The sequence below is a fragment of the Euleptes europaea genome, chromosome 1 (genome assembly GCF_029931775.1).
Source record: "Euleptes europaea isolate rEulEur1 chromosome 1, rEulEur1.hap1, whole genome shotgun sequence".
Lineage (NCBI taxonomy): Eukaryota > Metazoa > Chordata > Lepidosauria > Squamata > Sphaerodactylidae > Euleptes > Euleptes europaea.
This window is the reverse complement of record NC_079312.1, coordinates 168,328,714-168,340,671: the sequence shown is the minus strand read 5'-3', so window position 1 is coordinate 168,340,671 and position 11,958 is coordinate 168,328,714. Positions and strand designations below refer to the sequence as shown.

At 50.1% G+C, this 11,958-nt stretch overlaps 1 protein-coding gene across 1 annotated transcript; it reads left to right on the top strand.

The window, feature by feature from the left end:
• The first annotated feature begins 251 nt into the window (after nucleotides 1–251).
• LOC130477429 (inhibin beta E chain-like) lies at nucleotides 252–4,914 on the top strand. Its single transcript, XM_056849379.1, has 2 exons — nucleotides 252–612; nucleotides 4,208–4,914. Exons 1-2 carry the CDS (start codon nucleotides 252–254, stop codon nucleotides 4,912–4,914), a joined length of 1,068 nt encoding a protein of 355 aa, XP_056705357.1.
• The last annotated feature ends 7,044 nt before the right edge of the window (nucleotides 4,915–11,958 follow it).

Below are 11,958 nucleotides of genomic sequence, written 5' to 3'. Positions count from 1 at the left end.
AGGAGAGATCTCTTGAGAGGGAGACGGCTGCCTCACCCTCCCAGCCCCAGCGGCCAACCCTGACCACAAGGAGCGGGGAGAGTGACAGGAGGTGAATTGCACCCTCCTGGACCCCGGGGTAGATTGCAGCTTTCCGGCTAAGATGCAAATCCCCTGTGCACGAGGCAGACATCCCTTGTGAGCTGCAGGCACCGCCGTGAGGACAAACGGTTCCTCCCAGCATCTCAGCACCTGCACCCCTCCGGTTCTTCATGGCTCCCCTCTGCAGCCCCCCGAGTCCTTGGACTCCCCTGGCCACACTGACCCTGCTGTGGACCTCTTTGGCCTGGACGGAGGGGAGGCCCGGGTGCCCTTCCTGCGGGATGCCCTCTCTGGAGCCCAGTGCCGAGAAGGCCTTCCTGATCGAAGTGGCCAAGCAGCAGATCCTGGAGAAGCTGCATCTGAGCGAGAGGCCCAACATCACCCACCCCGTATCACGTGTGGCCGTGGCCAACGCCCTGCGGCGCCTGCACATGGGCAAAAGTGGGGCGGACGGACGGGGACGGGCTCCCGTCTGGGAGAACACGGAGTCCGACGAACAGGGGTACGAGATCATCAGCTTTGCAGAAACAGGTGAGCCGTTGCACCCCTTTCCGGGAGCATGGGTATTCATTCATTCATTTAAAGCAGTGGTTCCCAAACTTTTCGGGCCACCGCCCCCTCGGTCCCACAAACTCAACCCCAGCGCCCCCCTACTCTATCCAACAACACAGTTGAAGGGGCCCACCTCTAGCGCCCCCCTGCTGCCTCCTTGCCGCTTAGTGCCCCCCTAGGTAATCCCACCGCCCCCCAGGGGGTGGTACTGCCCACTTTGGGAACCACTGATTTAAAACATTTATTAGCCGCCTCTCTTCCCTTTCTTCCAGCTTGGTGTAGGAGTTAAGAGCGGTGGTTTGGAGCAGTGGAGTCTGATCTGGAGAACCGGATTTGATTCGCCTCTTTTCCACATGAGCGGCGGAGGCTAATCTGGTGAACTGGATTTGTTTCCCCACTCCTACACACAAAGCCAGCTGGGTGACCTAGGGCTACTCACAGCTCTCTCAGCCCCGCCTACCTCACAGGGTGTCTGTTGTGGGGAGGGGAAGGGAAGGTGATTGTAAGCCGGTTTGATTCTTCCTTAAGTGGTAGAGAAAGTTGCCATATAAAAACCAACTCTTCTTCTTCCTCCTCCTCCCATGGAGCTCCAGGCGGCTTACTAAATAGGCTGCTGCAGGGAGCAAAAAGCACGGGTCAGGTCTCCATGCTTAAACGTCGCACAGAAAGCTGCTCAAAGGGTACAGTGTGGTGGAATGAATAGAACGTCAGATTACAACCAGGAACACCCGAGTTCGAAATGCCTGCTCGCCATGAAATTTCCTGGTCGATCCTGGGCCAGCGACTCCCCCTTTCAGCCTCACCTCCCTCTCAGGGTGGTTATGAGCTCTTGACAGGAAGGACTGGGTTATAAAGATGTGCCCAATAAATAAATAAATGAACAAATAAATAAAGTGATTCCTACTAGTGCAGTTTCTTACTTATGCGAGTGACAGCTAGAATCTGATCAAGCAGCGCAAGGCCAGAAGTGTTCTGTATCCATACAAGGAATAGAATCATAGAGTTGGAAGGGACCACCAGGGTCATCTAGTCCAACCCCCTGCACAATGCAGGAAATTCACAACTACTTCCCCCTTGCACACCCCCAGTGACTCCATCCCCAGAAGATGGCAACAAAACCCCTCCAGGATCCCTGCCCAATCTAGCCTGGAGGAAAATTGCTTCCTGAAAAAGTGGCGATTGGCACTACCCTGGGCATGCAAGAAAGGGCCACGAGAGCCAAACACTGATGCAAACTTTCCTGCCCTCCCTCTCACGTAAGATCTGCGTAAGGTCATAGAATCAGCATTGCTGACAGATGGCCATCTAGCCTCTTTTTAAAAACCTCCGGGGAATGAGAGCCCACCACCTACCGAGGAAGCCTGCTCCACTGAGGAACCGCTCTAACTGTTAGAAAAATTCTTCCTAATGCCTAGAGAGAAACTCTTGATTTAATTTCAGCCCGCTGGTTCTGGTCCGACCTTCTGGGGCAATAGAAAACTACTCAGCACCCTCCTCAATATGACAGCCCTTCAAGTACTTGAGGATGTTATCATACCCCCTCTCAGTCTTCTCCTCTCCAGGCTAAACATACCCAGCTCCTTCAACCTTTCCTCACAGGAGAGATTGTGACATTAATCAGATTCCAGTGCAGTCATTGCATTAATCTGCTGTAGCCAAAATAATAAAGATCCTTGTGGCCATCTTAAAGATCAACACATTTATTGTAGCCCAGGATTTTGTTTGTCAGAGCTCACTGACACAGTGGCCTCTGGCTCATGAAAGCTTACGCCACTAAAACTTTGTGGCAGTCCAAGTTTTGGGGCACTTTACACATCCTGAATAATGCACTTTCGATCCCCTTTCAATGCACTTAAATGATGGTTTGCAAGTGGATTTTGCCATTTCGCGCAGTAAAATCCGGCTGCAAAGGGCATTGAAAGTAGATTGAAAGTGCATTATTCGGCATATGTAAAAGTGCCCTCTCAGTTTATGCCGCTGAAACTTTGCGGTGGTTCAGGTTTCTCAGCAATCCAGTCCCCTGGGACATGTCTGTGGCTGGAAACAGGAGACAGGGGTTTTGTCCCCAGTAGACTAAGTGGTAGAGGCATTGCTCTCTGGGATGGACACTCACATTGTCTCTGTTCACAGGGTTTGTAGGGGATATTGTAAAGAAAAAAAATCTGCCAGACCTGCTTGATCAGAGATGACAGTGGAGCAAAATACATGAGGGCCGATTCACACCTTACAAAGTCCTTGAGTCTCCTACGTAGTTTGACGCAGTCTTGTCAACCAGAGGTGGATGGGAATTCCATGCTCAGAAATTAATACACGGATCTGGCTTGTGGTGCAGAAGGAGAAGGGGCTTAAATTTTCCTCACTGTGTTATAATCCTCACCTGAAACAGCCCCAGGGAGCTGCTATATGTCTCACTGGGGACTACATATACACTCATGGATGGCCCATAAGATTCTCCAATGGGGCAAACAGCAAAAGGCTGCTTCAGGTCATGAAAATGATGTGGAGGGAAGACTTAAGCTCCCTCTCCTGCTTCAGCCCCGATCCAAATTGGGTCCCTATATGTCTGGGAATTAAGTTCTGAGCATGGAACTCCCACCACGTCAATACACATGAACACATGAAGCTGCCTTATACTGAATCAGACCCTTGGTCCATCACAGTCAGTATTGTCTACTCAAACCAGCAGCAGCTCTCCAGGGCAGAGGTCTTTCACATCACCTACTTGCGTAGTCCCTTTAACTGGAGATGCCAGGGATTGAACCTGGGACTTTCTGCATGCCAGGCAGATGCTCTACCACTGAGCCACAGCCCCTCCCCATCACTGATCACCTGGATAGGGGTGGCCACAAGGACATGTGAAAATTGGCCATAGGGGAAAAATGCCTCTATCATATCATTTTTAAACTTCTGAAAAATGAGCACCCGTCCCAGCCCTGTGCGCCTGGCCCTATTCTGTCTTCTCTGCTTAACATACTATTTTTTTTCTTAATAATAAACATTTTATTCTCTGCTTAACATATAGTTTGGGTGGGGTTGACTTGGAGCATCCAGCGAAAAACGAGAGGCCAACACGCTACTGAGAGTTGTTTGTCTTTTTACGGACAGAAGCTCTGTGTTTTCTACAGCTGGGCGATGAGCAGAAATTAATGAGAGAAGCTCTCCCCAGTGGTAATGGGGAAAGCCCCACTTGCTGAATACCCCACCCATCAATCACTCTCCATCCTAAAAAGGTACTGGCTCTAGGAATACCCCCATACTTTTGCACGGCTTCCCCAAGTTGCTCCCTTCATTTGCCCACCAGCCTATCTCTCTGACCTCCTTTAGTTTGGGTCCTTGAAGCATCTCGGGATGCTTCAAGGCTGCTTTGGCAATTGGACTCTATGGCATTGAAGTCCCAAACCCTGCCCTCCTCAGGCTCTGCCCCCAAAACCTCCCACCGGTGGCAAAGAGGGACCTGGCAACCCTATTGATCACTGATGGAAAAATTCTAGTTCAGGTATAGGGATGGTGGTTGTGGAGTAGGTGAAGCTGGGCCCTTCTGTGAACGTCATCTCGACTGTTCTCTTTTCCACAGAGCCCTCGGGGAAACTGCAGTTCCAGTTCTCCCATACGAAAGGCCAAGACATGCAGATCCACCAGGCCCAACTGTGGCTGTATCTCAAGACCCACCAAAACGTTACGTTACAAGTTTACCAAGAAGGTCATCAGCTGGGGGAGCAGCAGATGGAGACCAAGGGGTGGCACACCTTCTCCCTCACGTCGGCTGCGCAGAGCTTCTTCGAGCGGGAAGAGAAGACCCTGCATCTGGAGCTGCAGTGCAGAGACTGCCGCCCCCCTGGCATCTCAGCTCTGATGACTCACACTGGCAGTTCCCACCAGCCCTTCCTGGTGGTGAAGGCCAAGCTACGGGAGCCCGGCCACCGGGTCACCAAACGCAGCCTCAACTGCGACCAGAACTCCAGCGTCTGCTGCCGGAAAGACTATTACGTCAGCTTCCGAGACATCGGCTGGAATGACTGGATCTTCAAGCCCGACGGCTATCAGATCAACTACTGCATGGGGGACTGCCCGGTCCACCTGGCCGGCGCGCCCGGCATGGCGGCCTCCTTCCACACCACCGTCTTCAACTTGGTCAAAGCCAACAACATCCAGACCGCCGGCCGCTCGTGCTGCGTCCCCACCCAGCGGCGGGCCCTGTCTCTACTCTACTTCGACCCCAACAGCAACCTGAACAAGAAGGAAATCCCTGACATGGTTGTCGATGCTTGTGGGTGCAGCTAAGGGCGGAGTTGTAAGCACAGGGAAAGCCGAGAGGGGCGGAGGGGGGAAGTGTGGACATGCTCCGACCCGGGTTAGGAGCCAGGTAAAGACTCTTTTCAGAGAGCAAACTGTGATTTATGCGGAGCAAAGCAAGCTGCCGGAGGCCGTCACGTCTCGACGTCTTCCAACAGGTTTACTATGAAGGACTAAACTAAGCAAGGTTACTTCTTAGGGTGCTGTTTTGTATTTAGGTCCCCCACTGGCGGGGACTGTCTAATAACCTTGATCAGATGTGTGCCCCCCCCCAATATGTTCACTTTACCCCAGTTCTAGACCTGGTGGTAGGCCAGGGGAAAACTGGGATGGGGGAAGAAGTCAGCAAAGAGCAAGGGGACCTGCAGCCACAGAGCCTTCCACGCCTGTCTCAATTCATTTAATTTTGTTCTAATGTTTGGTTTCAATGCACTCGCAGATGCTGGCCAGGGAGATACCAGGGACCAGAACTGTGGGTATTTGATAGGGTTGCCAACCTCCAGGTGGTGGCTGGAGATCTCCTGCTATTATAACTCATCTCCAGGCAACTGAGATCAGTTCCCCTGGAGAAAATGACTGCTTTAGAGGGTGGACATTATGGAATCACATCCCTGCTCAGCTCCTCCCCCGAAATCTCCAGTTTTCCCAACCTGGAGCTGGCAACCCTAGGATTTGACCTTAAAGGGGAATCTCAGTGGTGCATAGTGTTGTTACTGTGGGTTTTACAGTGTTCCAGTCGATCTCCGGGGAATGTTTACTTAGGGAGCACCATACATGGGTCATGCAGAAAAAAAAGGGAAGACCAAGGAGGCATGCAGAGGCATGCGCAGACATCCAGGAGGCATGAGCAGACAATCCAGTTTGGTGGTGCTGACACTAAAGGGGTCCTAGATACCGTTTTGCCTTTTGTTTTGCAAGTGTCTGTATGCGTTTTGTTCGTTGCACTTATGTTTATGTATGTATCTATCTATATTATTATATTTTTGAAGAGCATCACGAATAAAAATGTGTTTTGAAGAAAAAAAACTAGTGCTCTTTGAGAAATAAGGTTCAACCTTAAAATGGTGGAGGTGAGTTTCTATAAAGTATGAAAATCGGGCTTCAGAAGCGGCCACAGAAGTAGCCCATCCATTGCAAGAAAATTTAATGGGACTGTGAGTGCCACTGGACTCAGCATTATTGCTTCCACAAAACGAGATCCTTATGAGTATCCGTATTTTACCATCAGCCACGCCCCCGTTCCCCCGCTCTCCTTCATTTCCTCTGCTCCTCTGTGTTTACTGCCCCAAACCTGGCCCTCTTCCCAATTTGCTGGCAATCCTCTTTAAGAGAAGAAGAAGAGCTGAGTTTTATACCCCACTTTTCTCTACCTTTAAGGAGTCTCAAAGCAGCTTACAATCACCTTCCCTTCCTCTCCCCACAACAGACACCTTGCGAGGTAGGTGGGGCTGAGAGAGATCAGAGAGAACTGTGACTAGCCCAAGGTCACCCATACCTATGTTGGAATTCCTAGAGGTTCTAAGGAAACCTTTCCCACTTTGAAGAAGAAGAAAAAGAGTTGGTTTTTATATGCCGACTTTCTCTACCTTTTAAGGAGAATCAAACTGGCTTACAATCACCTTCCCTTCCTCTTCCTACAACAGACGCCTTGTGACGTAGGCAGGGCTGAGAGGGTTCGGAGAGAACTGTGACTGGCCCCAGGTCACCCATCAGGCTTCATGTGGAGGAGCGGGGAAACAAACCCGGTTCACCAGATTAGAGTCCACTGCTCTTAACCACTACACCATGCTTACCAACCTGCAACACCATTTCCCCATGCCCAAACACACAACATTCATGCACTGAACTCCTCAAGACCAGCACTGCAGCTTCTGCCACCCCGTCTAGATTTTCATCTGGAAAAGAAATGGTATATCTGCACAATGGGTTGGACCCTATGGATCAGTTCCATCAGTGGCAGTGCTTTCCTCTGGCACAAGAAACCTTCTCCTGTAGCAAGAGGTCTTTTGCATCAATAGGGTTGCTGGCTCTGGGTTGGGAAATACCTGCAGATTTTGGGGGCGCAGCCTGAGGAGGGCATGGTTTGGAGAGGGGAGGGACTTCAATGCCATAGATTCCAAAGGCCAAAGCAGCCATTTTCTTCAGGGGAACTGATCTCTGTTGCCCGGAGATCAGTTGTAATAGCGGGAGATCTCCAGCCACCACCTGGAGGTTGGCAACCCTATGCATCAAGAGAAGGCTCCTTTTACATGTGGATCTGTGGGATTCATGCAACCCATGACTTAATACAGGAGTTAAGTATGAAGGCTTATGTAGGAAAGGTGCAGGAGACTGCAAAGCTCCCAACAGAATGCAAGACACAGCCAAAGATTTAAAGACAGAAGAAGACAATATTTCATTTACCGATCTAAAGCATTTCTGCTCAGCTTTCCCACTTGTTGTCACCAAGGTAGTTTACAAGATTCTTAACAATTCCACATACTACATCATAAGGGTTGCCAGGTCCCTCTTTGCCACCGGCGGGAGGTTTTGGGGTGGGGCCTGAGGAGGGCGGGGTTTGGGGAGGGGAGGGACTTCAACGCCATAGAGTCCAGTTGCCAAAGCAGCCCTTTTCTCCAGGTGAACTGATCTCTATTGGCTGGAGATCAGTTTAAATAGCAGGAGATCTGGAGGTTGGCAACCCTAAACATCATAGTTAATAATAACTATGTGCCACTGAGCCATAACCAACTCATGGCCACCCCAGGACCATGGGTTTTCAAGGCAACAGATGAGCAGAGGTGGTTTGCCATTGCCTGCCCCTTTGGGTTACCAACATAGGGGGTGGCGGGAGATCTCCCGCTATTACAACTGATCTCCAGGCAATAGAGATCAGCTCCCCTGGAGAAAACGGCCGCTTGGGCAATTGGACTGTACGGCACTGCAGTCCCTCCCCAAACCCTGCCCTCCTCAGACTCCACCCCCAAAATCTCCAGGTATTTCCCAACCCGGAGCTTCAACCCTACCGCCCTTGCATGGCAACCCGTCTTCTTTGGTGGTCTCTCACCCAAATACTGCCCATGGCCAACCCTGCTTAGCATCCAAGCTCTGACAAGCTCAGCCGAAGCTGGGAACAATTCATGGAGAAAACCTGCAGCTGCCCCACCTCAGGGTATGCCGACACCATCCCTGACTACCTCCCAAATATGGGATAAATATAGGGATTCCTTACTCGAACTGCTGACTAGCAGCTCCAGAACTCAGTCAGGGCTGAAAGTAACATATTTTGCACTGGTTGCTATGAGTTAGGAAATATCTGTAGAGGTTTGGAGAGGGGAGGGACTTCAACGCCCTAGAGTCCAATTGCCAAAGCGGCCCTTTTCTCCAGGGGAACTGATTTCTATCGGCTAGAGATCAGCTGTAATAGCAGATCTCCAGCCACCACCTGGAGGTTACTAGTGGAAACGAAAACCTATGCTGCTATAGTATAGACTGAGGAAATCACCAGCACGAAGGCTAGCACAGCCCCGGAAAAGTATTCTGTAGCAGCGCTGAGACTTTTCTGTTGCACTTATATTGATATTATTTTGTGCATTTGCTGGCTGAGCAGTTATCAACCCAGCAGTGACCAACCCAGTTAGGAATTTAGGTCTATTGGTATTGTATATAAAGTATGGGTTATTTTTTTTTAAAGAATAAATGGGCACCGCCTGGAGGTTGGCAACCCTAATCTCCCCCCACAAAACAGGTGAAACCTCAGTTCTTCGGTTAAGCTCCCAATGGTAGATAATAAAATTCTTCCATAGAAATGAGTGGGGTTGAGTGAGAACAGTGCGGAATTAGGATGGGAACATAGGGACTCTTGTGTTCCCCTTAAGGTTGTCAGCGCCAGGTTGGGAGGGACCTCAGCAGGGTACAGTGCCATAGAGTACACCTTCTAAAGCAGCCATTTCCTCCAAATTAACTGATCTCCGTCATCTGGAGATAGGGTTGGCAGGTCCCCCCTCTCCATCGGCGGGAGGTTTTGGGGGCCAAGGCTGGGGCAGCAATCATGCACATTTCGGGAGTTTGAGTATTAACGTGTCCCGTTGCGATGCGGGGCTTCCACGTTTATCCCCAGAAGTGACATAATTTCATCGCGTGCAGCCAATTGTCCTCCGAAAAGGCCAACCTGGCAACTGGAGATCAGTTGTAATTCCGGGGGATCTTCAAGCCCCACCTGGAGGATGGCAACCCTAGAGATAGAATTTCAACAACGTTCATACCCGTACTCTGTACCAATTCATGCCCGCTTACTTTCACCCCTATTGTCAACAACTTTTAGGAGAATGATTGCCAGGTCCCTCTTTGCCACCGGCGGGAGGTTTTTGAGCGGAGCCTTAGAAGGGCGGGGTTTGGGGTGGGGAGGGACTTAAATGCCATAGAGTTCGATTGCCAGGTTATGGGATCACACCAGAATACATCTAGTTGAAAAAGTCTCTAAACTGCACCTGTAAAACACGAATATTGGAGAGAGAGTGACAGACAGACAGGGGACTTTCATATATACTGTATCTTAGTCTTTGTATATAGTTGGCAATATTTTTGCCCTTTATCATGTAATACACTTTTGCATATTGTTATACTTATCGTGCAGATTGGTTTCTGTGAACAATTTTGTACTACTACCTGGAGGCTGGCAACCCTAACCAACCAGGTTAGGGTTTGATTTGATGTTTTGTTTTAATATTCATACACATTCTCAAAACGAATAAATTGCGTGCGAGTGAATATAATATAAAGATTGCATTCAAATGAAATAAACGAGTCGACAAGAACGACGACCATTAGGAGGAGCCAAAAGCAACAAGATAACCCAATTTTCAAAGGAAGCAAAGAGTGACGTATCAGCTGATCTCTACCATTTGGCCAGCCGGGTTCAGACCACAGTGCAGGGAAACTGATCTCTGCAAGCTGGAGATCAGTTTTAATTAGGGTTGCCAACTGCCAGGTACTAGCTGGAGATCTCCTGCTATTAGAACTGATCTCCAGCTGAAAGAGATCAGTTCACCTGGAGAAAATGACCGCTTTGGCAATTGGTCTCTATGGCATTGAAGTCCCTCCCCTCCACAAACCCTGCCCTCCTCAGACTCCGCCCAAAAAACCTCCCGCCGATGGTGAAGAGGGACCTGCCAACCCTAGTTTTAATTCTGGGAGCTCTCCAGACCCCACCTGGAGGCTGGCAACCCTAGATCACGATTCCTGAGGACTTAACTCCAGGGCTGCTTTGCTTTCTCTGCAGGCTTTGCATTTTCAATCCCACCGCCACCCGGCGAAGGGAAAGCGGCACAAAGTCCAGTGTTGCATGACAGCTCAGAAGCGCATTATCGCCTCCCAAACCTGGCCTGCCCACCCCACCCCCTCCCCGCATGGCCCTGGCCTGGCTGTCACTTGCCTAAGTACAGCTCAGAGAGCAAAGGGCAGCTTTCATCAGCCAGGACGCTTCGTGCAAAAGCCACAGCGCGGGCCGCGCCGTGCATGTGAGAATCACGATGTGACGGTTGCCTCGGCGCATTTTTTTTATTAATTTTGTTACACTTCTACTCTGCCCTCCCCAGCCAAAGGCCGGGCTCAGGAGGGCTCACAAAAATAACCATATATAATAAAAACAGAATGAAAACATTAAAAAAACAGCATTAAAATAGCCCAGTACATTCCAATAAATAAGGACAAAAGCGTCCAGTGGTGCCAAAAACAGTATCTGGGTGCAGCCAGGCGAACAGGGGGATAAAGCCCCAGATAGGGTTGCCAGGTCCCTTTTTGCAACTGGTGGGCGGTTTTTGGGGCGGGGCCTGAGGAGGGCGGGGTTTGGGGAGGGGAGGGACTTAAATGCCATCGAGTTAGGGTTGCCAGGTCCCTCTTCGCTATCGGCGGGAGATTTTGGGGACGGAGCCTGAGGAAGGCGGGGTTTGAGAGGGGAGGGACTTCAATGCCATAGAGTCCAATGGCCAAAGCGGCCATTTTCGCCAGGTGAACTGATCTATATTGGCTGGAGATCAGTTGTAATAGCAGGAGATTTTCTGTTATTACCTGGAGGTTGGCAACCCTACATAGAGTCCAATTGCCAAAGTGGCCATTTTCTCCAGGGGAATGGATCTCTATTGGCTGGAGATCATCTGTAATAGCAGGAGATCTCCAGCTAGTACCCGGAGGTTGGCAACCCTATGTACAACAGTTTTCTATTGCTAGTATTCGATGCTCTGTGTTAATGGAAATAGTTTGAAAATAACTCAATGCAAAGAGAAAAAAAATCATGTACCCCCCCATAGGAAATATCACAGGGAAGAGTTATCCAATAGCATAGATGTTATATCTTTTTTTTCAACACGCCCATATAAACCTATATATGAAATGAGACAGGATAGATGATATACAAAGGCTTCTAATATTACTTTTTAAAAACACTTGGTTGGCTCCAAGAAAGGTGTCCACGGGGCTTACACGCACCACGTTGGGGACCCTGTTCTAAGCAACGGATTCCAGGTAGTTGCCTAGTACGGTAAATTATGAATGCCGCCAAATATGCAGATGCAAAAATAGCACATAAACTTGAGACACATTTTTAAATTGTGGTCATCCGCCCCAAAAACCTCCCGCTGGTGGCGAAGAGGGACCTGGCAGCCCTAGTTGTACTGCATTACGAAACCCACACTAACCATGAAATTATCAGCAGTATTTCTCACCTGATAACAAGTTATTCCCAGCTAGGACTGGTGGAAGTCTGTAAGGCCCCACGGAGACAAGCCCTATTACCAGCACTCAAGAGACTGGGGGAGGGATGTTGATTAAGGCCTACAGAAGGGTTGCCAGGTCCCTCCGGCCACCGGTAGGGGGCAGAGATAGGGATGCCAGCCTCCAGGTGGGACCTGGGGATCCCCCCCCCACTGAGGGCCCTATCCTCCCCAGGCTCCATTCCCAAATCTTCAGGAGTTTCCCAACTTGGACCTGGCAACCCTACCCCCAACCCCCCGCCGGTGCCTAAAGAGGACCTGGCAACTAGGGTTGTAATCTTCT

Coding starts and splice junctions, on each gene's coding strand:
- LOC130477429 (XM_056849379.1), top strand. CDS start 252: ATGGCTCCCCTCTGCAGCCCCCCGAGTCCTTGGACTCCCCTGGCCACA. Junction 613..4,207: donor CATCAGCTTTGCAGAAACAG/GTGAGCCGTTGC, acceptor TCTTTTCCACAG/AGCCCTCGGGGAAACTGCAG.